The sequence below is a fragment of the Punica granatum genome, chromosome 2 (assembly GCF_007655135.1).
Source record: "Punica granatum isolate Tunisia-2019 chromosome 2, ASM765513v2, whole genome shotgun sequence".
Taxonomy (NCBI): domain Eukaryota; kingdom Viridiplantae; phylum Streptophyta; class Magnoliopsida; order Myrtales; family Lythraceae; genus Punica; species Punica granatum.
The window spans coordinates 35,404,844-35,431,875 of record NC_045128.1 but is presented as its reverse complement, the minus strand read 5'-3'; the positions used below and the strand labels follow the sequence as shown (position 1 = coordinate 35,431,875).

Below are 27,032 nucleotides of genomic sequence, written 5' to 3'. Positions count from 1 at the left end.
GAAATTTGTTATTCTACTTATTTGTTAATTAATTAAAATCATTTGATTGAGGTTATAATGATAATTTCATAAGAATAACTACCATTCACTCACTTTCATTCACTTCCTTACTTTTCTACGCCATTACCTCATCGCCCCCTCACCATGTTCACATTGGATATTTTTCTTCTTTGCAATTATTCTCTTATCCTCCCCCGACCATGGTCTCCCCACCATGTTCGCATACTAATTTCATTTTTAATATATATATATATATAAAGGCCTGATCTGAATTCTCACCCGCCACATCATCAAAAATATAAAGCGAGCTCTATTGCATTGTTACGTCTTCATATATTACGAAGGAAGTTTTTACATATTTAACCTAAACATATAAACCTTTTAATTATGTAACTAGCTAATATTCAAAATAATTTAAATAAGTAATATATATTCAATCAATATAATTTTATTCCAATTAAAAGATATTCCACATAATTCAAAAAGGCGTGTCAATATCTATAAAAACTTATAAGCGATAATTATATTATATCAAGATATTAAAAATAATCAAAAGAGAAATGTTAATATATATCTCTACGCAATTTATTATCCACTATATTCTCATAATAGCATCTTAATATATTTTTATTTATATAATACATATCTTATTTGTTATATTAGTGTATCTAATATATATATATACACATTCTTTATTTAAACATAGTGCATGTATATATTTTTATTTTAAATTAAGTCGATATTCTTATAGTATTTACAATATTATGTTTCCTTTTATTGTATTTGGATGCTCTTGCTTCAGTTGCATATATATGACCTCTTTTTATCTAATCATCTTTATATATAAACTTTACAATTGCTTTAATTTCTCAAGGTAATTATGTATATCGTGTAAGAAACAGTTGTTCAGCATAATGTTTTTAAAAATATTAAAAATCACTTGGTATTATTCATATTAAAAATCTTTCCCGTAATGCGCGGGTTTTCACTTTTTTTTTAATGTAATCTTTTCACGTGGAGCGTGGCTACGACTCTCTTAGTTAAAAGAGAGAAGCGGGGGAAAAAAAAAGGTGAACTTTTCCTTATTCGTTCAACCAAACCAAAACAGAAAGATCTAAGATCATCATCTTCTTTGCCAAGATAGGAAGAAACAACTTCTAATTTCCTTTCTGTGAACTGTGGTATCCATTCAGCTATTCGCTATGATAAGATTTATCCTTCAAACTCTGCCATGGAATTAGTGCTGCTTTCATCTGTTTACCTGCTGCGTACCCTTTTCCTTGGGAGGAAGAAACCATATGGATGATGCAAATTTGCAGGTAGGTTTTAATATCTTCTTGATTTGATTTGACTGATGTAATCTTTCGAAGTCAAAGTTGCCGGGAATTCAATATGCTTGTCAGAAAGTCAGTTTACAATGCGAAATGGCACTGTATTGACAATTGAACTTAGAGCAGGAGTCGGCAGGTCCGGAGTTGGGGCAAGTGACAGCGCAATCATCTTCTTCCAGCTCAGTCCCGGTTGAGCCTGGACAGGAGTTTGAAGTTTTCTTGAGCTTCAAGGGAGAGGACACCCGCAAAACGTTCACCGACTGCCTATACTGCTGCCTGACAGATGCAGGGATCCGTGCCTTCAGGGACAATGAAGAGCTCCATGTTGGGGAGGAGATCGGCCCCAAACTCATGAGATCGATTGAGCAGTCGAAGATCTGCATACCCATTTTCTCTAAAGGTTATGCTTCAAGCAAGTGGTGCCTTAAGGAGGTGACTGAGATGGTGAAGTGCATGAAGAAGGCTACTGGACATCTGATCATGCCGATCTTCCTAGATGTCACGCCTGATGAGGTCCAACACCAAACTGGATGCTATGCTGAAGCATTCTGCAGGCATGAGAAGAATTATGACCTTGAGACAGTGCAGGGGTGGAGGGATGCCCTCAAAGAGACTGTCAAATTGAAGGGTCTGGAACTCAGCGTAGTGGCAAATGGGTAAGCCATCATATAGGCTCTCATTGTTCTCCATAATATGTTCATTTATTCTTTGGTATCTAATCTTATTTTTCGTGTGCTATGCTGGTTCCCTGCACCTTTCTTTTTGTCTAGCTTCCAACCATATATCCAGCATGCATTCTTGGGTTTGAATCGAGTGAAACATAAACCTTATCTTTTATTTATTTATTTATTCTCAATTTGCATTCTCTGATTTGTTTTCCTAATATAGTGTGACATACCTATGCTTTTTCAGAAATCAAGGAGAATTCATTAAGTTGGTGGTTGCAAGGGTTCTGAGAGAACTGAAGCAAGCCAACTTGAATGTGAGTGAGATCTTAGTTGGAATCGACGATCCTGTGGAAGAAGTTGTGGAACTATTGGAGGTTGGCTTAAAAGATGTCCGCATTGTGGGCATCTGGGGCATGGGCGGCATCGGAAAGACGACTCTTGCCAAGATCGTCTACAACAAACTTCTGGATCAGTTTGAATGTAGTTGCTTTCTCAATGACATTCGAGAAATTTCCCGATCGAAGGGCCTTCCATCCTTGCAAACAAAACTAGCATCGGGTATCTTAAGGTGCAACCATGAAGAATTTGCTAATGTTGAGGAAGGAATCAATGTACTTAAGAATAGGCTTCACGATAGGAAGACTCTCATTCTTCTTGATGACATTGATGACATTAGCCAACTTAAAGCGCTAGCATCAGATCTTGGCTGGTTTGGTCCAGGAAGTTGGATTATTGTCACAACTAGAGAAAGGGAAGTTCTCAATCAATTTCAGATCTGCTATATTTATGAAGTCGAACTATTGAGTGAAGATCAAGCTTTAGAACTCTTCTCTAAGCATGCGTTTGGAGATGCCTTGCCCTTGACTGAATTTTACAATCTGTCCTGCAATATTGTAAAGAGAACGGGAAGGCTTCCCCTGGCGCTTGAGGTCATAGGTTCATTTTTATCTGCCTATCGTGGACGCATGGACATTTGGGAGGGTACAGTGGAGCAGTTGAAGAGATCAAAGCCTAACATGCGCATGCATGATAAATTGATGATCAGTTACAAATCGTTGGAATACGAACAACAACAGATATTTCTAGATATCGCTTGTTTTTTCTCCGGAGCAAATGTTAGAGATCTGATTCCCATGTGGGATGACTGTGGCTTTTTCCCAACAGTTGCGATTGAAATCCTCCAGCTAAAGTCTCTGATTAGAATCCGAGATGGCAACACTCTTTGGATGCACGATCAGCTTGTCGACCTCGGGAGGCATATTGTGGAAGAAGAAAACTACAAAGAACCGGAGCTACGAAGTAGGTTGTGGAGAAGTGAAGAAGCTATAGATGTATTAATGGGGGAGCAGGTAGGACGCTTCCATGAATAGTGGTTCTGCATTCGTTTTGCAATTTCAAAATTACTCTTCGTGTTAGACCTGTTGTCAGCTCATCAAACCATATATGCTAACCTTTATTTATCTGCATTACATTAGATAAGCGTAATCCTACAGCATAACCGTTTCCACCTTATATTTTTATTTATCTATTTAATTATTTTATTTTATTGAGTAGGGAAGCTCAAAAGTTGAAGCTGCTGCAATTTCGGCTTATAAAGGAAGGGTTACTTTCACGAGTGAATGTTTTAAGAATCTATCAAAGCTAAGGGTTCTTCTGCTGCATGGTGTTGAACTTGACGGAACCTTTCTGCATTTTCTGCCAAAGCTGAGATGGCTCAGATGGCCAACGAAGAGCGCATCTCTGCCGGCTAATTTGCATCTAAGTTATTTAACTTTCCTTGATCTATCACACAGCAAAATTGATGGGGACTTGATCAGTTGGAGCTCAATCAAGGTCTCATTGATTACCTTTTGTTGTGTTGGTTGTATCTTTCTAGAAACTAAAAGTATCTCTTACATGCTTTCTTTTTGTTCTTCAGATGGGGAAGTTAAAAATTCTTAATCTATCAAACTGCTGGAAAGTCAAAAGAAGTCCTGATTTTTCCGCATTTCCAGCCTTGGAGAGATTGATTCTTGAATCCTGTAATGATTTGGAATGGGTTGACTCATCAATAGGGCTTCTCAAAGCTTTGAAACATGTAGATATGAGGTATTGCCGGGGACTAAGGAAGCTGCCGAAGCAGTTGGGTTCTTTGGAGGCATTGACTGAGCTTCTCATTGACGAAACTTCTATAGATGAAATACCGATATCAAAAGGTATGAAGAAGCTTGAGATTCTATCTGCCAATGGTTGCCGCTGCCTTAATGGAATTCCAGAGTCAGTTGGATCCCTGACAAAGCTAAAGCGGCTGTTGCTAGCAGACTGCCGTGCTTTAACTAAACTCCCGGACTCCATTGGGCAGTTAAGCTCCTTAGTAGAGCTGAATTTGGAGAGATGTGGAGTAACTCGTTTACCGAGGACTCTTGGAAATTTGGATAAGCTTGAAGTACTAGCCGGTGCCTGTGCTTCGATGTGGGAAGTTCCAGCTGATCTCAGGGGCCTCTCGAATCTAAGAATGGAGAGATTACACTTGAGAATGGTTAAGAGCACTCCTGCAGACATTAGTAGATTTTCTCATCCTCAGAAAGGTGTTGGTACTTTTTTTGGCCCATATAGTGTAAAATCCCTGGGCTCCTCGACGCTCACGTTCCTAGATCTCTCGGGATTGGTTGACTTAAAAGAATTGTATCTACGTGGGGATTTTCTTAAGGAAGAATGCCTGGCTAAGCTATGCAAATTGGAGATATTGGTTTTGATATCAGCAAACATCAGCACTGTTCCTAAAGAGATTGGCGCCTTCTCTTCACTGGAAATAATTAATATCTCTGCTTGCAAAGAACTCAAATGCCTTCCTACCCTTCCTGCAAGTCTGCATTTGCTCAAAGTTATTCAGTGTCCATCACTCGAGAGGTTTCCAAATGTTTCCAACCTGAAGAAACTGATGGAATGACGTGTGCTTTCCTGCTCCGTCCTCAGGGAAATCGCCGGCCTTGCCAATCTAATCTCCCTGTGTTCTCTGCTGATACACGGCTGCCCTATAGCTATGCTTGATGGTCTTGAAAAACTTGAATCTTTAATTATATTGTCTGTTACATCCTGCAATGTTGTAAGACTGCCAGAATTGTCGAGGTCGAAGAATTTGTGGCGCATAGATGCTTCGGATAACAGGCAGTTAGTCGAGATTCAAGGCCTTAACAATTTGTGCAAGGTAAAAACTCTCGACCTCTCCAACTGCACATCCCTAGATCGATTACCGAAATTATCTGACCTGGAGTCATTGGAGAGGTTGGACATCAGCAATTGCAAGGCAATTGAAAGCCTACCTGATCTATCAAGATTGCAGAGGTTAAAGACGCTGAAAATCGAAGCATGTGAGAAGTTGAGCCAACTTTCGGGGATCGGGGAATTAAAATCTCTATTGGTATTGAACATAAGACGGTGCACATCAATTGAGAGGCTACCTTATCTGTCAAAGCTACGGAGATTGACATCTCTGAAGATAGAAGCGTGTGAAAAGTTGTACGCATTCGAGGGGCTTGGATCGGAGTCACTGGACAAACTGGTCATAGAGGATTGCAAGGCAATTGAAAGCCTACCTGATCTGTCAAGGTTGCAGAAGCTAAGAAAGTTGGAAGTGAAAGCATGCGAGAAGTTGCGTCAGCTTGATGGACTGGAAGAATTGAAGTCCCTGGAAAAACTGGACATAATAGGGTGCAATGCAATTGAAAGCCTACCTGATCTATCAAGGTTGCAGAAGCTACGATGTTTGAAACTGAAAGCATGCGAGAAGGTACGCCAACTTGATGGACTGGGACAATTGGAGTCCCTGGTAAAACTGGACGTAGGGGGGTGCAAAGCAATCGAGAGTCTACCGAATCTGTCAAGGTTGCAGAGGCTAAGAGAGTTGAAAACAGAAGGATGCAAGAAGTTGCGCCAGCTTGATGGACTGGAAGAACTGAAGTCACTGGAAGTGCTAGACATAAGAGGGTGCAAAGCAATCGAGAGTCTACCAGATCTGTCAAGGTTGCAGAGGCTAGGAGAGTTGAAAACAGAAGGATGCAAGAAGTTGCGCCAGCTTGATGGACTTGAAGAACTGAAAGAACTGCAAGTGCTAGACATAAGAGGGTGCAAAGCAATCGAGAGTCTACCAGATCTGTCAAGGTTGCAGAGGCTAAGAGAGTTGAAAACAGAAGGATGCGAGAAGTTGCGCCAGCTTGATGGACTGGAAGAACTGGAAGAACTGCAAGTGCTAGACATAAGTGGGTGCAAAGCAATCGAGAGTCTACCAGATCTGTCAAGGTTGCAAAGGCTAATAGTGTTGAAAACAGAAGGATGCGAGAAGTTGCGCCAGCTTGATGGACTGGAAGAACTGAAGTTGCTGCTAGTGCTAGACATAAGGGGGTGCAAAGCAATCGAGAGTCTACCAAATCTGTCAAGGTTGCAAAGGCTAATAGTGTTGAAAACAGAAGGATGCGAGAAGTTGCGCCAGCTTGATGGACTGGAAGAACTGAAGTCGCTGCTAAAATTGGATTAGAAGAATAGCCCTCTAATTCTGCAGATTGCCTAAATTACCGGATTTTGTTCGGAAACTTGTCCGAGACTTTCGGCAATGCCATCCGCTCCTTCCATTTCTTTTTCTTTTTTTTTTTTCCCCCTCCAAAAATTCTTCGTGAACAGGACACAATGGAGGAAAGAAAATCTCATTTGTATTTTGGTCCTCTAGAAATCCTTTATCACTGTATTTTAGGCCCCATATTTTGGGTTATTGCGGGAAACGGCCTGTTGTCTCCTCAAGTCCGAGGAAAGGTGTGTTCCACATATTACTCATCGAGTTGAAGCTATTAGAGGATTATTTGGGCAGGATTAGTCTCTCAAGGTTCAGCATACTTTCAGGCACTAGATGGCTCATTTGACGACTCAATTATAACGACAAAATGCAGTGTAGTAGCCGAGGAACACGAAGAAGAGAGAGCTCAACAGAGGCTCAACAAACGAATGTCATCATCGGTGAATGCTGCTCTCAAGGAAGACCTGAAAAAGGTCAGTTCTTGCAAAGCTTTATGATTGAGTAGATAAGTTACGATTTCATTGATAGTATGGTTAGTTCGATTATCTGTGTTTGGGGTTTGGAGCTATGGCAATAACAATGGTTCAGGAAAGATCATTGGCGCTGATTATCTTATTCCTGATGTTACATTAGGGTAGTCGGGGAGAATCATCGCAAACATCCCGTGCTATGAATATCGGGACCTCCATAGTTTCAGGGTCTGCTAGAAACACTCGGTACTGGCAGCACGGACCCATTCGTCAGTTTCATGTAACATTTTCACGTGGACTTGTTATTTTGGCCCTCACATTAGGCCCATTAGACTTCACTTGCTCTCATGAATCATTTCGAGCTCAAATCCATTCACCTTGCACTGTTGTCTGAAACTCTTCGCCGAATGATACATTAGAAGAAAAGTCACCATTCTTATTTGATGTGTTCTTTTTAATCTTTCCATTTGCGATAACAGGTTGTTCAAAAGACTGCTTCAACCTTTGCTCCAAGGGCTTCCACAGCCACGAAGAACCCTGTTGTGCCGGGGACTGCTCTGTATACTGTGTTTGAGGTTCAAGGTTATGCCTCGATGCTGCTTGGTGGAGCTCTATCTTTCAATCGCCTGTTCCCATGGAACGAACCAGACATCTGGCGACTGATGGGAATGTGGTCTATTTGGATGTTCAGTGAGTTTAATTTTTCTCTGATTAGACCGATTCTGTTAATTGTTTTATATCATATACCTAAGAATCTCGCATCTTTTGGGTAAATTATTCTGTTCTTATCATTCTACCTATAGCTTGTGAAGCAAGCCAATTCCTATTCCACTTTTTTTGTGGGGGATTTTTTTTTTTTTTGAGATTTCATAACTTGCTTAGAGTTCCAAACATGCTGCTCGATAACATGCCAGGTGCAGACTAATGAAACTACCAACTAGAAAATTTCTTAAACAAAAAGTACTTCAATCTAAACTCCTTGTTGTTCCATGTTTATGTTCTCATCGAAATTGATGAAAAAGAGCTTGCTTTCAGACATCTCCTTCATTCCATGAAATAATTGTTAAGTTCCAAGGAAATTCCCTGAAATAAGAATTCTTTTTAATCATCACAGGAAAGGAGACTGATATGAATTTGCTATTTCTTGTCATCCCCATTGCAGCAACTCCTTCACTTTGGGCCCGAGATTGCTCAAAGAACGAGAAAGAAGCTCTCAACTATCTGTTTCTCCTCATCCCTTTACTAGACGTTATAATCCCATTCTTCTGGAAATCTTTTCCAATTGTGTGGTTGGCAGACACCGTGGCCTTCTTCGGGATGTATGCATGGAAGGTATAGTCATTTTATACTTTTTAAAAAAAAAAAAAACTCTTAATTATCCAAATCCTCCTGTTCAACCACTCGTTTGTAGCTAAAATCATCTCCTTCGTGTTGTTTCTTATTCTAAGCAGATGGGGTGGCTTCAAAGAACAGAGTAGGAGCTGAAAATATCTTTGTATGGATACTGTCTGCGTCTTGTACAATTATTACATTACAGATGCAGAAGTACATATACTAGGCAAAAAACAAAAAAAAAAAGATTATGTCACGTTTCTGCCTCAACAGACATGGCAGAGTCAGTGTAATTAATAACATTATTTACATTAGTTTCTTCATTTTCTCGAATCCTTATGTCTTCTCAGAACATCACATTCCTTGGTGGGTATGCCACATTCAACCCCGAACCAAATTATGATTGAAAAGCTGAACTTATAAGAACTGTGGTTTTCCCAGCAACTGCAGCCATGAGTCCCAAAACAATTGGTTTTTCCCGGAATGGTTCGGGTTTGTTGTTCTTTGTTTATTGTTGTGGCTAGATAACATCGAAGGGCAATACAGAACAAAGGCAGGCAACAGTTTAACACGAAATTGTTAGTAGATGACATATTTATCTCCAAAAATAGAAAGGAACGACCTCAAATAGATTTTACTGATGGGGGTGAGTGAGAGGGTGACCATACCGCGAACACGGATAATCGAACTAACCATACTATCAATGAAATCGTAACTTATCTATTCAATCATAAAGCTTTGCAAGAACTGACCTTTTTCAGGTCTTTCTCGAGAGCAGCATTCATCGATGACGATGACGACGACGAAGAAGAAGAAGCCGAGGGTCTGACAGGTTCATTCATTTGTTGAACCTCCGGCTTCTGTTGCGCTCACTCTTCTTCTTGTTCCTCAGCTACTATGGCTTGCGTGTCGGTGTCGTTCGATGAGGTTGCAGTGATTCTGAGGATTCTGCTTCGAGTTTGGGGATAGTGGAGGAGGGCATTTCTTCTGAGAGTACAGTGAGCCGGCGGGAAAGAATTTTGTTTTGGGGGCGTGGAGTTGGTTGGGGCCAAGGACGATCTCACTGTGCCAGTTGACGGCCATGAGAGGCAAACTTCGTCAGGGACCGGCATTTATTCGAACAGAAGGACCAATTGGTTCAAACTTTGAAACGTTTCGACTATTTAGTACACATAATATATTTTAGGGACCAATTTGTCTTTCAGTGTATATTTCAAGGACGAAATTATCAATTTTGTCAAATTATATCCCCAGTCATCTTCCCTAATCAGCCTGCTGGCATTTCTAGGCGTCTCTTTGGCGACACTATTGGGGCCTTCTTATCTCGCTTTTGCTTGATGTATTTTTTTTTTATGTTGTTTTCCTCATTTGATCCTCGACTTAGATTATAAAACCCGAAAAAAAAGGAGAAAAACCTAGGATAATTATTTTAGGAAAGTAAAATTTGAAAAAAAATAATTACTAAGATATTTATATGTGCCCAAGGAAAAAAAATTATTTCCTCCTTGCTTATAAAAAAAATTATGCCCTTTAGAGAAAATCGACAATTTCAATTCGATGATATGGTAGCAATTGAATGTAATGTATGATAATTATATTAGGAAATCAAACAACTTTTGTTATGCTTTTGATTTACTCTCAAACTAATAGTAAAGCTCGTGCTTTTTGAAATTTTACAAATCGTAATTTACCATCATTAAAACTATATATTAGATATATATGCGTGACTCAATAAATAACGTTTTCTATTTTTATAGACATGATAACTAATCATATCTATAAAAATTATGATATGATTTATTTTTTAAAGCAAATACGATAATAGATCTTTTGACACCCAAAAATGATATATTTTTATAAATAACATCTCACCCAATTTTAATATACATAATAGTGTGTATATCTCAATGGTTAATGGAACCATAGAAAATATATAATACATCATATCCATAACATGTCATACAAAAAGTCTATATAAATCTATATCTATATACATAATATGAAATTGGTGTAGATCATATAAATTAAAAAAATAAACAATTCGTCTTCTAAAAAATGCTTAAGAATTGAGAAAATAACAACTGACCCACAAATTATACGGTTTTTAAAAATATTAAAATATTAAAAAATATTTTTTAAAGAAAGTTATAATGAAGAAAATAATTACCGTTCCCAAAAATGTACATCAATATATATTTCAAAAAATTAAAAACATTATTTTTAAAAGAAAAAACTAAAAAATTTGAGAGAATTCCATTAAGCAAACTGGGCATTCTAAAGCTAATTGCCCGAGCCCGAACAATTAATAAAATAAATAAAAATATATAGTTTTGTATACAAATCATAATTTACAATCAATAAAATATATTATATTCGATATATATGATGGATATTAAATAATATTTATGCAATAAAGTAAGTAAAAAAATATAGTTATTGATATATATATATGTATATTGTAATATTAATGCTGATTTGGTTAGATATTAATTTTACTTAAAAAGAAAATCAGGATTATCAAATATTATATAGACAATAAAATCTTTCAAAAGGTTTCAAAAATATTTTATTATATATAACGCAAATTACGCTATATATTCCATGATTTTACATTTTCTTCAAATTTATCCCATGCTTTCAAAATTATTAAAAATATCCCATGGTCTATATTTTTTTTCCAAATTTATCATGCCGTTATATCTTATGTCAACATTTAACGGTCTTGTCACTGTGACCCTTTATCTGGGATGGATTTGAAAAAAAAAATTAACCATTGGATAGATTTGAGAAAAAAAATTAAAATCATAGGATAGATTTGAAAAAAAATTAAAATTACGGGATAGATTTGGAGTTCACTTTCGTTTCATTAATGGAAAATATAACGTCGGGATAGATTTGGAAAAAAAAATGTAAACCATGGGATATTTTTGATAATTTTTAAAGCATATGATGGATTTGAAGAAAATGTGAAACCATGGGATATATAGGGTAAAACCCTTATATATATTCTAATAAAAATTTTCATTCAATTTTAAAATTCAAAAGTTAGCCTATATAGAGACAATGGCACGACTATATATTAAAGAAATATATATTAATACATTTTTATTATAAATAACCATATATTAATATATACTTATTTTGATAGTTATATTTACATGATTAGATATTAAATTTTTATCTTAAACAAAAAAATTCAATATTATCAAATATCAAATATATTATTAGATGATTCAATCTTCTAAAAAAATTCAAAAGTATTCGGTAATCCATTATATCGATATCTTATAAAAAAATATTCATTTTATTTTTAAATTAATAAATGTACTATTTTTTATATTAAATATTTTGTAATCAACAATATCTTATGTAAAAATTAGAAAAATATTCTATTTTACTCTGATTTTGTCAAAAAGGGGTCATTAATTTTTTTTAAATATAGCTTTTGTAAAACTTATTATAAAAATTTAAAAACTCAAAAAAAAAAGAAAATCGGATTTTATCAGACCATATCTTTTAAAGAATAAAACAGACCATTTTTGTTAAAAGATTGATATAAAAATAAAAAATTCAAAAATCCAAGAAAATTTCATTAAGAAACCGACTGATCCTTAGGTCATCTGACCATGCTCACTGCAGCTCCGCTGTAGAACATATATATATATATAAATGTATATAGCGTGTATATATATATATATAAATTCATATATAGCTATTTACATATATTTACTATATATGTGTGTGCAAATAGACTAACAACAACAATACCAACAACAAGAATAATAGTAGTAGTAGTAATAATAATAATAATAATAATAATAATAATAATAATAATTGAACAACTCACTTTGCATATAAATAATTCATGAAAAATATAATATGATTTGTTTTTTTAAAATTATATAATATCTATTGAAATATCTATATATCTATCTATCTATAATATCTATAATATCTTTATCTTGTACTTGAACAAGATAAAGATCTTGTAACCGAAAAAGATAAATATATCTTAAAAGGTATCATAAGTAAAGATATTTTAAATTTATTAATTTATTAATGATTTGACAATTGAAAAAATTTAAAAATCTGAGAAAATTTCAATTTGAGCGTTTTGATATTCTCTTCCCTTTTCTTGTCGCCCTCAAGCCTTGAATTAAGGCCTTTATCAATTCGTCCCATGATGATAATGATATGATGTAAACCCTAAAGAGTATAATATCATGTCGAACGGTCCATTTATTAATTCTCTACGAATGATAATTACCTGAAATTAATATATTTTAGATATTATTGATTTAATCAAATAGCCACTAAATTTTTATATATTATGTTATTGAATTCGTGCGTATGTGACACTTGTCATGTATTAATGTGTCAGGCCCTTCGAGCACGTGGCGTTTTCTTTATCTACCATCAAGTTTCGAATATTAGTACTACCTTTAAGCGGGCACTATAAATAATGGATTTAATAGGTGCATTTGTCGAAAATAGAAAAAAAGAAAAAAGAAAAGCTGCACTTGCCCTACACCTTAAAAATTTTCCTTATCTAACAAATGTTCCCTTGAAACTGACATACTTAATTCTCATTATCTTAATTGAGACTTCAACTTGGCTTCCTTGTAAACTTCTTTGGCATCATGACCAATCTTCAAAGCTAAATTTCTCAACGAATGAAACATCTCTCTTGAATTTAAAAATGAATTTCAGTTCAACCACCCCGATCTAATAGATATACAATTGGAAAGTTTGTCCTGAGAATTTTGTTGGTATAGGTAAGTTTTGGGAAAAGGTTTTGGATTAAACTGAAGATTAATAACAAGTTCAGGGCCCAAAATATTATTATCCCAGCGGTTCAACCCGCCATCCGACAATATAAATCTTTTTTTATTTTTTTTTTCCTGCTTAACTTCAAAGTCTACGCTGTCTTCATCTCTCTCTCTCTGATTTGCTTCTTCGAACTTTAAAAATGGCGATGTGGGGCCCCATAAAAGTTGACTCGAAGGCGAGTTCAAGAGTAAAGTGGGAAGCTTTCCATCTCCTTCTTCTTCCCCAGAACGGAGAAAGAACGGAAGAAAAGCTTCGATCCCCATTGACAATCCTGCTCCAAGCTTTCTTCTGTTAGAGCTCCGGGCACGGCAATGTACGATAATGTCCTCTTGTGGGCCTTCTTTGCCCTTCTCTTCACAGCTGCGTCAGTTCTCCTCTCTGCTATCTTCTTCCCAGTTTTCTCTTCAAGCACAACCCCTAGGGTTAGGACTAGGGAGGGCCCAGAACCTGCTGCCGGCGGTCCCACACCGAGAGGAACGGATCCCGGCGTCGATCCGCAGGGGTTCGATTACGAGGTGTTCCTGAGCTTCAGGGGATCAGACACTCGCAAGCGGTTCACCGATTTCCTCTATAACAGCCTTAAAGATTCTGGGGTCCACGTGTTTAGGGATGACGAGGAGCTCCGGGTTGGGGAAGAGATCGGACCCGAGCTTCTTGAGGGCATCAGGAATTCGAAGATCTCGATTCCGATATTCTCCAAGGATTACGCTTCGAGCAAATGGTGCCTCAAGGAGCTGGCTTTTATGGTGGAGTGTCGGAGAGCAAGAGAGCAATTGGTGATGCCGGTATTCTACGACGTCACCCCGAATGAAGTTCGGCACCAAGCAGGGACCTATGAAAGATCGTTCTCGCAGCATGCGAGGAAGTATGATCCGCTAGTCGTTCAGCAGTGGAGGGACGCTCTCGCTGAGATTGGAGCCTTAAAGGGTTGGGAGTTGAAGAACATCGCCAATGGGTAATGCCATTTGTTTGCTGTTATTTCATATTGGGATTGACTGTTAGTTGTTGGTCGTTAATGTCTGTTTATACATGCTCGAGCATCGTAGTGCTTATTGAATGACATTGGACTCAGCTACGTAGTAATCTAGAAAACGATAATTGTATTTCACGCAGTCTAGGCTTTAGTTCAGTTGAAAAGCATAATCTTGGACGGTGGATTCAAGCTCTCTATATGGTATTACAGTTTAGGCATATGTGTTTCTCTACTTTGCTCCCAAATTTATTAGCCATTGCTGTTTGTAGTAATACAATTGCTTCGGCATTTGTTACCATTTGTCCTTGTCATTTTTGAACTATAATGATGGAGTTGATCCTGTGCTGCAGACACGAAGGGGAACTGGTGAAATTAGTGGTTGCCAAGGTCTTGAAGGAATTGAAGAAAGCTTATCTTGTTCTGCCTGATAGCATAGTTGGAATAGACGATCATGTAGAAGCAATTACGAGATTGCTAGAGGTTGATGCTAGCGATGTACGAATTGTCGGGATACATGGCATGGCGGGTGTTGGTAAGACAACCGTCGCCAAGGTCGTCTATAATCAGCTGTTGGATCACTTTGACAGTTGTAGCTTCCTCAAAGACATCCGAGAAACAGCACTGCAACACAAGGGTCTTGAATATTTGCAAAGCCTACTGATCTCTAAGATCTTAAGGTGTGAGCGACAGGATTTAACTAGTATCGACGAAGGAACTTATGAGCTGAAGCACAGGTTACGTACGAAGAAAGTCCTTATTCTTCTCGATGACGTTGATAGGAGGAATCAACTAAATGCACTTGCAGCGGAACTTGATTGGTTTGGTCCGGGAAGCAGAATTATTGTAACAACTAGAAACAGAGATGTTCTGAACACATCTCAAGTGGTTGCGGCTCATGAAGTCAGAGAACTGCAGCCTCATCAAGCTTTTCTTCTTTTCTGCAAGCATGCCTTTAGAAATGACTTGCCCCCAACTGACTTTGTTGATATATCGTATAATATCGTGGAGACAACTGGTGGACTACCTTTAGCACTCGAGGTCATAGGTTCTTTTCTAGCTGGAAAACGCATGGTAGTGTGGGAAGACACTTTAAAGAAGTTGAAAAGTGTACCTCATACGGAAGTCCAAGCAAAATTGAAGATCATCTATAAGCATTAGATTATGAGCAGAAACAAATATTCCTCGACATTGCTTGTCTTTTCATTGGAAGCGATGTAAGGATCGAAGTTCACATATGGGAAGATTGTGAGTTCTTCCCAGATGTTGGACCGGAAGTCCTTCATCTAATGTCTCTCTTTAAAACAGGAGATAAGCCATGAGCTATGGATGCATGATCAGCTCAGAGACCTTGGAAGAGATCGTTTGTCAAGAAACCTGCAACTAGCGGGGGGAAGCGAAGCAGTTTATGGCACACTGAAGAAGCAATTGTTGTATCTTATAGGCAAGTGGTAGAAAGATGAGTTTGTGCTTATTATGCACCTTATTCAGCTTCTGTTTTGAAGTTAGAACTTTTTCCTTTGAGGACCACTTGTTTAAGCTGGGACCTTCACCTTTTTTTGAGGTCTTCTGATTTGAAATCAAATCCTACTCTTCACTGAGATGCACTTCCAGCCAAACTCACATCCCAATTATTGCTAATTGTAATGCTGGGTTCAACGCATGTCGAAGCCGTTTGTTTGACTTTGGGGATTAAATTGGTCAACTACTGCTTCGGGAATCAAGAGTTCATAAACTCATCAGATTTGAGGTTCCTTCAGTTGTATTCTGCCAATCTTGCCAGTGATTTTCACCGTATCCTGTCAAAGTTGAGATGGCTAGGTTGGTTGATAAGAAGCTCCAAAGTTCGGCCAGCGAATTCATAGCGCAGCATAAGAGAGGATTGGAGCGGCTCGATCTCAACTAAGGTTTCCTGCGCCATGATTTCTCTTGTGGCTTTTCCTTATCTAGTGCTAGCTGAATATTATGCATAATTTTCTCTCTTTTCTTCTTCTTGTTTCGCAGATGTCGATGAAGTTGAAATTGCTCGACTCTCGGGTTGCCGAGATCTACGACAGAACTCTGGATTTCTCTGTTATTCCAGTGTTAGAGCAATTGATTCTCAAAGGCTGCAGAAGTTTGGTTGCGGTTGACCCATCAATTGGACACCTCAAGCATCTGATTTCCCTTAAACCTGAGGAAATGCTTGAAACTCAAGAAGCTGCCAGCACAGTTGAGTTCCATGAGAGTGTTGATTGAGCTTCCCGATTTGATCTGCCACCATGAGAAAGCTTGAAACTCTCTTTGGCAGAGGGTGCAAGAACTTGACTCAGCTCCCCGATTCGATCAGCTGCTTTACTTCTCTTGAAGATCTCGTGTTGGATTGCAGTAGTATAACCAAACTTCCAGATTCGATTGGGTCATTAGCAGAACTTTCAGGCTCCAACGGCCCTTTAAGTTCATTGATTGAGCTGAACTTATCGAATATGACAATTCCAAGGTTGCCCGATTCTGTTGGAAACTTGAGCAGTTTGGAAGTTCTTTAACATTGATTGTAGCCTTGTGGAGGAGCTTCAACAAACGCATCCAAGTGTAAGAAATTGAAAGGTATCATTCCGACGAACTTCAGAGGCTGTCATTGTTGAAGCTCTTGACATTAAACCACACACAATTCGATAGCCTTCCAATAAGCATTAGCAGGCTTTCCCATCTACAGAGTCTCGATTTAATGGGATGCAAAAGGCTCCAGACTCTCCCAGAGCTTCCGCGTACTCTAATTTGTCTGCAGATTACCTGTAAATCAATGGTTTCCTTTCTCCCTCGTCTCACTAATTTAAAGGAACTTTGTTTCTCGAAATGTTATAAACACGAGTAAGTTCCTCCTGAGATTGGGAACCTATCAAAGTTGGAGAAGTTGGTAATCTCAATGATATGCGTTAGCACATTACCACAAGAGGTCTACCCTTTCTCAACTCAAAGAACTTTCTATTCAGGATTGCATTACTTCCTGTGCTTCCAGTGGGACTCTATAAGCTGAATGTTTCAGACTGTTACTCCTTTCAGACGCCGCCAGATCTTTCAAACTCAGAGAAATTATCGGAATTAAGGCTGTGTGGTAAAAAATGCTCTTAGCAGGGAGGGGTGAAGAGGAGACAGTGTTAATGTGGATGCTGCCATGCATTACCGACTAGATTCTCATTTTCAAATGATTGGTGAAAGAGATTGTGTAAGAATTTGGAATTTCGCTCGAACTATAAGGTGGACACTGCAACTTAGCGAGAGAAAACTCAAAGAAGATACTTGAAAAAATGGGAAGTTTTGGACATCGCAAATCACAGAAAGCCATCCTTCTGCATTGTTGGACTGGCTGTTCAGGGCTGCATGCAGAAGCCATGTCGCCTTCAGATTCCTCGTACTTCTTTGTTTCAGCTTTTTCTTCTGTTCCTCTTTTATCCTTCCCATATGTTGTTTGGATTATTCTGTGTACTTTTCGTTCCATGTACATAATGTTATTTGTTCAAATACGGATAAAATGTCCTAACTCATAAAATAGAAAAGGAAAGGCTATCGTTTTTTCCTACTATTTGAAGAGCCGAACGGTGAAGCTCACAGAGCCAACTCAAGAAAAAACAGTTGGTGGCTCATATTTTTTCTTATATCTTGGGATGTTACGTCAGTTAAATGAAAATGCCCTATGCAATGTCCTCTCTTTAACTTTTCAGATATGTGATATTATTATGATATTCTAAATTTCGAAATATCCTCTGATGGGGTAATTTTCTGCGAAGACTTCATTCACAAGGATGCTGCACTGGGAGAGTAGCAAAAAATAGGAGTTGATTTATGCTTTTTTATCCCACTCAGTGTACTTCCCTGTGTTATGTTAGTCTACGTATGAAATTTCAAGTAAAAAGCTCCCTGATCAATTTTCGCAGGTATTGCCGCGCACTTCCCCTTTAACGGGTCTACATCAGATTCTAAACGAACTTCCGTTGTTCCAACCTTGATTCTGTTCTTATATTGGGTTTCGCCATGTCTTTATCAAGCAAGCATGAGACAAAATTTTCTTCTCTCCCGAAAAAGTAACCAAATGGAATCCTAAAAAGTAAGAAGTTGACAGTACCACACGGAAAACACTACCATTAGTTTGATGTTTTTCCCGAGCACTTCCATTGAAACCTTTTTCTTTTCCCCCCTCTGTTTGATCTCTTTATTGCATTTCAATGGAAAGTAAAGAGGTTTTGAGTCCATGGAGGGTACCAGTTCTACACAGATTTAACAAAGAAAAATGAATATAAAGCATAGAGAGAAAGAGTTCCCATGTGGTCTCTGCTTTGCAAAATATGTTTCCTTCGGAGTCCCAAATTCTGTTTATCGCTTTTGTGTCCTTTCAGATGGTGAAGCTAAAAGTTCTTAATCTTGCAAGATGCCAACAACTGAGGACTTCTGAGGTTTCGGCATTTCCAACCTTAGGGAGATTGATTCTAGAATACTGAGACTTCCAAATGTAACAGCTACACGTTGAATTCGAAAGACCAAATACTTGATAAATGTAGGTACGTACTTCTCCATTTCTCCGATTTATGTCAGATTGTTCATGGCTTGAAGAGCTAACTTTTGGTTAAAAATGCTTTTAGCAGGGGATGATGCAGAGAAGCCACTTTTAACGTAGATGCTGCAACGCATTACCGACTAGATTCACATGCTAGGTGATTGGCGAAAGAGATGGTAAAAATGTGGAATTCCGCTTGAACTATAAGGTGGATTCTGCAACTTAGCACGAAAGAAATCAACAGACAGTTGAGAAAATGGAAACTTTTGGACACTGCAACTCACAGAATGCATTCTTCCTGGCATTATTAGACCGGCTGTTCGGGCTGCCTGCAGAAGCTGTTTCACCTTCAGAGACGCTACTCCTGTTCAGTAGAACTTGAAGTCGTCATGCTCTCTTGTACTTCTTTGTTTCATTTTTTTTTTTATTTTTTTCCTATCCGCCCTTAAGTTTTTTGGACTACTATGTGTCCTTTGAGTGTGTGTTGTTTCTGTTCAAATAATAATATGAACGACGCGTTCTTGTGAGAAATATAAGTTATGGCCTATCATTGAACATCAGGTTCTTTCTTACTATTTTGAAAAACCGAACCATGAAAATATTCTAATAATAAGACTGACATTATTTAACAGTATTTGAAAGTTGGAGGTCGAAAACTGAACTGTCGTTAGTGAAAAATAATAGAAAAAGACTTCATTAGAAGTCTTGTCGGCCAATATATAATAGAAAAGGACTTCATAATTAAAAAAAAAAATCTTCTTCTTTACAAAAAGGTGAAAGATCATCTTCTTTGCCAAGACAGGAAAAAACAACTTCTAATTGCCTCTCTGTGAACTGTGATATCCATTCAGCTCTTTGATATGATATGGTTTGTTCTTCAAACACTGACGATGGCTTTTTGGGCGGTAGTACTTGCTACCATTGGATCACTGCTGCTTGCCTCTGTTTTTCTGCTGTGCACCCTTTTCCTCAGGAGAAAGAAACCATCGGGGGTTGCTGGTCCTATCCATGTAAATGATGCAAATTTGCAGGTAGTTTTCCAATATCTTCTTGATTTGATTTGACTTATCTAATCTTTCAAAGTCAAAAATTGCCAGGAACTCAGTATGCTTGTTGACACAGTCAGTTAACTATGTGAAATGGCACTGTATTGTCATTCAACTCATAGCAGGAGACACAGCCGTCATCTCCTTCCAGCTCTTCTCCAGCTGAGCCTGGACAGGAGTTTGAAGTTTTCTTGAGCTTCAGGGGAGAGGATAACCGCAAAACATTCACCGACTGCCTATACCATAGCCTGACAGATGCAGGGATCCGTGCATTCAGGGACAATGAAGAGCTCCACGTTGGGGAGGAGATTGCCCCCAAACTTATGAGATCGATTAAGCAGTCGAAGATCTGCATACCCATCTTCTCCAAAGTTTACGCTTCGAGCAAGTGGTGCGTTATGGAGGTGGCTGAGATGGTGAAGTGCGTAAAGGAGGCTACTCAACATCTGATCATGCCGATCTTCCTGGATGTCAAGCCTGACGAGGTCCAACACCAAACTGGATGCTATGCTGAAGCGTTCTCTAGGCACGAGAAGAAGCATCAGCTGAAGATAGTGCAAGAGTGGAGGGATGCCCTCGAAGAGGCTGTCAAATTGAAGGGTCTGGAACTCAGCGTAGCAGCAAACGGGTAGGCGATGGAATAGGCCTCGTTGTTGATGAGGACAAGTTTCTCATCTGTGGGACCATATGCATAAACATTCTTTTCTAGGTTTAGGAACCATATTGGTTTCTCCAATATGTTCATTTATTATTTGGGATCTAATCTTGTTTTTGGTGTGCTATGTTTGTTGGAGATCGAGAATGTTGGTCGAGAAAATGGTACCCTGCATCTGTCTTTTTGTCTAGTTTCTAACCTAATCGAGCATGCATTCTTGTGTTTGAATAAAGCGAAATGTAAACCTTATCCTTTATTTATTTATTTTCTCAAGCTGGATTCTCTGATTTGTTTTCCTAATAATGTCATATACCTATGCTTTTCCAGAAATCAAGGGGAATTCATTAAGTTGGTGGTTGCAAGGGTTCTGAGAGAACTGAAGCAAGCCAACTTGAATGTGAGTGAGATCTTAGTTGGAATCAACGATCATGTGGAAAAAGTTATACAACTATTGGAGGTTGGCTTAAAAGATGTTCGTGCTGTGGGCATTTGGGGCATGGGCGGCATTGGAAAAACAACTCTTGCCAAGGTCGTCTACAACAAATTTCTGGATCAGTTTGAGTGTTGCTGCTTCCTCAATGATGTTCGAGCAATCTCCCAAGAGAAGGGTCTCCCATCCTTGCAAACAAAACTGGCCTCGGACATCTTAAGGCGTGAGCATAAAGATTTTGCTAATGTTGAGGAAGGAAGTAATGTACTTAAGAATAGGCTTCGCGATAGGAAGGCCCTCATTCTTCTTGACGACGTTGATGACATTAGCCAACTTAAAGCGCTAGCATCAGATCTTGGCTGGTTTGGTCCAGGAAGTCGGATTATTATCACAACTAGGGAAAGGGAAGTTCTTAATCTATTTTAGAACTGCTCTATTTATGAAGCCGAACTATTGGGTGAAGATCAAGCTTTAGAACTCTTCTCTAAGCATGCGTTTCGAGATGCCTTGCCCCTGATTGAATTTTACAAGCTGTCCTGCGATATCGTAAAGAGAACGGGAAGGCTTCCCCTGGTGCTTGAGGTCATAGGTTCATATTTGTCTGCCTATCGTGGACGCATGGACATGTGGGAGGGCATAATGGAGCAGCTGAAGAGAAAGCCTCATATGCTTGTGCAAGATAAATTGATGATCAGTTATCGGTCGTTAGATCATCAGCATAAGGAGATATTTCTAGATATCGCATGTTTTTTCTCCGGAGAAGATGTTAGAGATCTGATTCCCATGTGGAATGACTGTGACTTTTTTCCAACAGTTGCGATTGAAATCCTCCAGCTAAAGTCTCTGATTAAAATCCGAGATCGCAACACTCTTTGGATGCATGATCAGCTTGTAGACCTCGGGAGGGATATTGTGGAGCAAGAAAACTACAAAGAACCGGAGCTACGAAGTAGACTGTGGAGAAGTGAAGAAGCTATTGATGTATTAATGGGACAGCAGGTAGGAAGCTTCCATGAATAGTGGTTCCAAATTCGTTTTGCAATTTCAAAATTACTCTCATGTTAGACCAGTTGTCAGCTCATCAAACTATGCTAACCTTTATTTATCTGCATTACATTAGACAAGCGTAATCCTACGGCATAACCATTTATACCTTATACTTTTCTTTTATTTATTTATTTTTGTTAGGGAAGCTCAAAAGTTGAAGCTGCTGCAATTTGGGCAGATAAAGGAAGAGTTACTTTCACGAATGAGTGTTTTAAGAATCTATCAAAGCTAAGGGTTCTTCGGCTGCATGGTGTTAAACTTGATGGAACCTCTCTGCATTTTCTGCCAAAGCTGAGATGGCTCAGATGGCCGATGAAGAGTGCATATCTGCCGGCTAATTTGCATCTAAGTTATTTAACTTTCCTTGATCTATCATACAGCGAAATTGATGGGGACTTGATCTGTTGGAGCTCAATCGAGGTTTCATTGATTACCTTTTGTTCTGTTGGTTGTATCTTTCTAGCAACTAAAAGTATCTCTTACACGCTTTCTTTTTGTTCTTCAGATGGGGAAGTTAAAAATTCTTAAACTCACACACTGCCGGAAACTCAAAAGAAGTCCTGATTTTTCTGCATTTCCAGCCTTGGAGAGATTGAGTGTTGGATCCTGTAATTATCTAGTTTCGGTTGACTCATCAATAGGGCTTCTCAAAGCTTTGAAACATGTAGATATGAGGTTTTGCCAGAGACTAAGGAAGCTGCCGGAGCAGTTGGGTTCTTTGGAGGCATTGACTGAGCTTCTCATTGACGGAACTTCTATAGATGAAATACTGATATCAAAAGGTATGAAGAAGCTTGAGATTCTATCTGCCAATAGTTGCCGCTACCTTAATGGAATTCCCGTGTCGGTTGGATCCCTGATAAAGCTAAAGCGGCTGTCACTAGCAGAATGTTATACTTTAACTAAACTCCCAGACTCCGTTGGGCAGTTAAGCTCCTTAGTGGAGCTGAACTTGGAGAGATCTGGAGTAACTCGTTTACCGAGGACTCTTAGATATTTAGAGAAGCTTGAAGTACTAGCCAGTGCCTGTACTTTGATGGAGGAAGTTCCAATCGATCTCAGGGGCCTCTCCTTTCTAAGAATGGAGAGGGAGAGATTACACTGGAGAAGGGTTAAGAGCCCTCCTGCACGCATTAGTAGATTTTCTCATCCTTGGAAAGGTGTTGGTCATTTTTTTGGCCCATATAGTGTAAAATCCCTGGGCTCCTCGGTGCTCACGTTCCTAGATCTCTCGGGATTGGTTGACTTAAAAGAATTGTATCTATGTGGGGATTTTCTTAAGGAAGAATGCCTGGCTAAGCTATGCAAATTGGAGATATTGGTTTTGATATCAGTAAACATCAGCACTCTTCCTAAAGAGATTGGCACCTTCACTGCGCTGGAAATAATTAATATATCTGCTTGCAAAGAACTCAAATGCCTTCCTACCCTTCCTGCAAGTCTGTATTCGCTCAAAGTTATTCAGTGTCCATCCCTCGAGAGGTTTCCAAATGTTTCCAACCTGAAGAAACTGATGGAATTACATGTGCATTCCTGCTCCGTCCTCAAGGAAATCGCCGGCCTTGCCAACCTAATCTCCCTGTATTCTCTGGAGATACGTGACTGCCCTATAGCTATGCTTGATGGTCTTGAAAAACTTGAATCTTTAATTAGATCCTGCAATGTTGTAAGACTGCCAGAATTGTCCAGATCGAAGAATTTGTGGCTCATAGATGCTTCGGATAACGGGCTGCAGAGGTTGCAGCTAGATCTGCCAGAGTTGCAGAGGTTAGAGAGCATGGATGCTAAGGACAGCTGGAATCTGCGCCAACAACCGAATGGATTGGAGTCCCTGGAAAAACTGTACCTACGTGAGTGTAAGGCAATTGAAAGCCTACCTAATCTATCAAGATTGCAGAGGTTAAAGACTTTGAGAATAGAAACATGTGAGAAATTGCGCCAACTTGATGGACTGGAAGAATTGGAGTCCCTGGAAGAACTGGATATGAGTGGGTGCAAGGCAATTGAAAGCCTACCTGATCTATCAAGGTTGCAACGTTTAACGTTTCTGAGCACAGTAGCATGCGAGAAGTTACGCCAACTTGATGGACTGGAACAATTGGAGCCCCTAGAAGAACTGGACATAAGTGGGTGCAAGGCAATTGAAAGCCTACCTGATTTATCAAGGTTGCAGAGTTTAACGTTTCTAAGCACTGTAGCATGCGAGAAGTTGCTCCAACTTGATGGATTGGAAGAATTGAAATCATTGGAAGTACTGAACATAAGAGGGTGCAAGGCAATTGAAAGCCTACCTTATCTATCAAGGTTGCAGAGGTTAAGGACTCTGAGAACAGAAGCATGTGAGAAATTGCGCCAACTTGATGGACTGGAAGAATTGGAACCCCTGAAAAAACTGGACATAAGTGGGTGCAAGGCAATTGAAAGCCTACCTGATCTATCAAGATTGAAGAGGTTAAAGACTCTGGGAACAGAAGCATGTGAGAAATTGCGCCAACTTCATGGACTGGAAGAATTGGAGTCCCTGGAAGAACTGGACATAAGTTGGTGCAAGGCAATTGAAAGCCTACCTGATCTATCAAGGTTGCAGAGGTTAAAGACTCTGAGAACAGAAGCATGTGAGAAATTGCGCCAACTTCATGGACTGGAAGAATTTGAATCCCTGGAAGAACTGGACATAAGTTGGTGAAGAATTGGAGTCCTTGGAAGAATTGGACATAAGTGGGTGCAAGGCAATTTAAAGCCTACCTGATCTATCATGGTTGCAGAGTTTAATGTTTTTGAGCACAGAAGGATTCGAGAAGTTGCGGCAACCTGATGGACTGGAACAATTGGAGTCCCTGAAAGAACTGGACATGAGTGGATGCAAGGCAATTGAGAGTCTACCAGATCTGTCAAGGTTGCAGAGGCTATGAAAGTTGAAAATGGAAGAATGGGAGAAGTTGCACCCACAAGAATAAGAGTCCCTGGATGAACTGGACATAAGTAACTGGACATATGCGAGAAGTTGCACCAACTCTGTGGGGTGGATGCAATGCAATTGACAAGCTGCCCGACCTGTCAATGTTGCAGAGCAGACTGATGGAGCTAAAACTCTAGGGGTGGTGGCGATGTGGAGAAGCACGGTGGAGATCGGGTTCCGGAGCGGTCAAGCGTGCCGGGGTTGAGGGGAAGATCGTTGGTAAAGAGAGAGAGGCTGGGCCTGAGCCATTGGGCTAGAGAGGAGGAGGTCGTTATGGATTTGTTAGGAAGATTGTTTCATTTGATCTCTGGATGCAAAGCACTCGAGGTATCAGACCTCTCACATCTGCAGAAACTACAAATCGCAGAATGAGTCCAATGGCATTTGCTATATCTTGATGCTGATAACTTGAAAAAGAGTACGTGATCAAATTGACACAAGCTTTTATTTCATTGCCAAAGCATAGATGGTAGTCAAACCCGATAAATGTAAGCATGTTTTCATATACAAGTTCAACAATTAAATTGGGTCGATCTTAAGATATATCAGTTGTCCCTGTGAATGATTCGTTAAACACCCACATTGTAATATTGCCAAATAAGCACACACAACATGAAATACATTATACAACATGCTCATGGAAAAACCATGAGCACAGGAGCAACTGAACATTAGAATTTTCTCTCACTACTACAGGTTGGGGATCTGCCAGTTAGGCCCGAGGATTCGCTCCCTGAAATATGCTCTCTCTATGCATAAGATGCTAACAGGTGAAAGCCTGAGGTAAAATTTTTCAGCTTCAATGCTATAGATCCCTGTTACTAAAATGTTGGATTACATGGAGGTTTCCATTTTCTGCCAGATTCAATGTAGTTAAAGTATATTCATTAGCAACCATATATAACCGAGTCCAATTATATTATCTTCTGTTTCTGCTTTAAGGAGTTTATTTGGATCTGTGTTTGTTTTAATTGAAACTAGGTGAAAACCCTCACATTGCGCAAGAAAGATATTTAATATTTTTAATACCAAGTGATTGAGAAAATTAAATACATTATGCCGAACAACTGTCTTTTGGACTAGTTTTATGGAGGCAAGTTGTTCTTTTATCCTAAATAAGTATCTCAAAACATGATCTAGATAATTATCCTAAGAAAGTAAAGCAATTGTAAAGTATATATTCAAATTGGAAAACAATTCAGATGGCAAAAGAGAATGAAGGTTGTCTTGTTTTTCAAGTACAAAAAATAATTTATATATTTCGTTTCAGGAGACGGGACCTGGAAATGGGATGTTTTCGGGCATATCTTGGATAACTTATCAGCTTCACAGGTGACGGCTCTGAAACCTTTCAGTAGCTGGTGCTGTTGGGGGCAAATTGTTTTGGAAACCAGAGTCATCTGGGATTTTTTCGGTTTCTTCTGGGTATAGGCTGATTTCAGTGGATTCTTGGTGGAATATGGACTCTCTTTGGAAACATATCAGGAGCTGGAAGGGACCTCAACGCATACGCAACTTCCTCTGGCTTGTGTGCCATGATCGTTTGCTTGCCAACTCTTATAGGGGTAAGATGCCACCTTACTCCCTCAAGTTTCTGTACCTTGTGTTCCAATGGAGAGGAGAATACTCTTCATGTGTTGAGAGATTGTGTGCTTGCTAATTTAGCCGTTATGGTTGAGTCTCGTACCTTCACATTTGCAGCCTGGTTTTTTCTCGCTTCCTCTCCATGATTGGGTAGGGAACAAATTTGAGACGCTACAGGGCTGACTCTGAAGGTAGATGGCCGTTGGGTGTTGGATGCTTTGGGGGTGGAGAAACAAGGAGTTGTTGGAAGCTGATTTCCTGCGTCCTACCAACATGACAGCCCCAGTGCTGCAGTTTTCAAATTCTAGCTGTCAAGCCAGTCCTTCAACTGGTAAGTGTACTAAATCTCCTTGGGAGTGGAGATGGATCTCTTGGATTAAACTGCCCTTCAGGTGGCTTAAGCTCGACATCGATGGTGATTCTAAGGGGAATCCAGGTCTTGCAGGTGCGGGAGGGGTTCTTCGGGATAGCAATGGCAGATGCACTTATGATGTTGGCATGTCCTCAGCAGTCGTGGCTGGCCTATGGGGTGCATTCATTGGTTTGAGACTAATGCTTGAAGTAGATTTTTCGATTTGGAATTCAAAGTCTTCAAAGGAAATCTAATAACATCCCACAAGGTCCTCCATAAAA

General features: G+C 39.1%; 4 protein-coding genes across 15 annotated transcripts; all 4 read left to right on the top strand.

The window, feature by feature from the left end:
* Positions 1-1,054: 1,054 nt before the first annotated feature.
* LOC116195297 (protein SUPPRESSOR OF npr1-1, CONSTITUTIVE 1-like) lies at positions 1,055-27,032 on the top strand. 8 transcript variants are annotated; one of them, XM_031524391.1, is made up of 10 exons: positions 1,056-1,319; positions 1,458-1,987; positions 2,244-3,348; positions 21,998-22,276; positions 22,362-25,233; positions 25,512-25,598; positions 26,086-26,147; positions 26,247-26,380; positions 26,517-26,730; positions 26,845-27,032. In XM_031524391.1, the coding sequence occupies exons 1-5, from the start codon at positions 1,299-1,301 to the stop codon at positions 24,540-24,542; spliced, it is 4,116 nt and encodes a 1,371-aa protein (XP_031380251.1). In that variant the 5' UTR covers positions 1,056-1,298; the 3' UTR covers positions 24,543-25,233; positions 25,512-25,598; positions 26,086-26,147; positions 26,247-26,380; positions 26,517-26,730; positions 26,845-27,032. The 8 variants fall into 8 exon arrangements, with proteins under 8 accessions (XP_031380256.1, XP_031380251.1, XP_031380250.1 ...); XM_031524390.1 differs by having other exon boundaries at positions 26,836-27,032; XM_031524396.1 differs by having other exon boundaries at positions 1,055-1,319; positions 1,453-1,987; positions 26,517-27,032.
* LOC116195301 (protein RESISTANCE TO PHYTOPHTHORA 1, chloroplastic-like) lies at positions 5,633-8,680 on the top strand. 4 transcript variants are annotated; one of them, XM_031524404.1, is made up of 5 exons: positions 5,633-6,784; positions 6,919-7,018; positions 7,495-7,705; positions 8,178-8,347; positions 8,467-8,593. In XM_031524404.1, the coding sequence occupies exons 2-5, from the start codon at positions 6,974-6,976 to the stop codon at positions 8,491-8,493; spliced, it is 453 nt and encodes a 150-aa protein (XP_031380264.1). In that variant the 5' UTR covers positions 5,633-6,784; positions 6,919-6,973; the 3' UTR covers positions 8,494-8,593. The 4 variants fall into 4 exon arrangements, with proteins under 4 accessions (XP_031380264.1, XP_031380263.1, XP_031380261.1 ...); XM_031524403.1 differs by having other exon boundaries at positions 6,536-6,784; positions 8,130-8,347; positions 8,467-8,680; XM_031524401.1 differs by having other exon boundaries at positions 6,536-6,784; positions 6,872-7,018; positions 8,130-8,347; positions 8,467-8,680.
* On the top strand, positions 13,272-17,782 carry LOC116195299 (TMV resistance protein N-like). Its single transcript, XM_031524398.1, has 3 exons — positions 13,272-14,132; positions 14,501-16,054; positions 16,152-17,782. The coding sequence occupies exons 1-2, from the start codon at positions 13,489-13,491 to the stop codon at positions 15,306-15,308; spliced, it is 1,452 nt and encodes a 483-aa protein (XP_031380258.1). The 5' UTR covers positions 13,272-13,488; the 3' UTR covers positions 15,309-16,054; positions 16,152-17,782.
* LOC116195300 (TMV resistance protein N-like) lies at positions 19,423-21,575 on the top strand. 2 transcript variants are annotated; one of them, XM_031524399.1, is made up of 3 exons: positions 19,423-19,709; positions 19,847-20,352; positions 20,707-21,575. In XM_031524399.1, exons 1-3 carry the CDS (start codon positions 19,539-19,541, stop codon positions 21,233-21,235), a joined length of 1,206 nt encoding a protein of 401 aa, XP_031380259.1. In that variant the 5' UTR covers positions 19,423-19,538; the 3' UTR covers positions 21,236-21,575. The 2 variants fall into 2 exon arrangements, with proteins under 2 accessions (XP_031380259.1, XP_031380260.1); XM_031524400.1 differs by having other exon boundaries at positions 19,426-19,709; positions 19,850-20,352.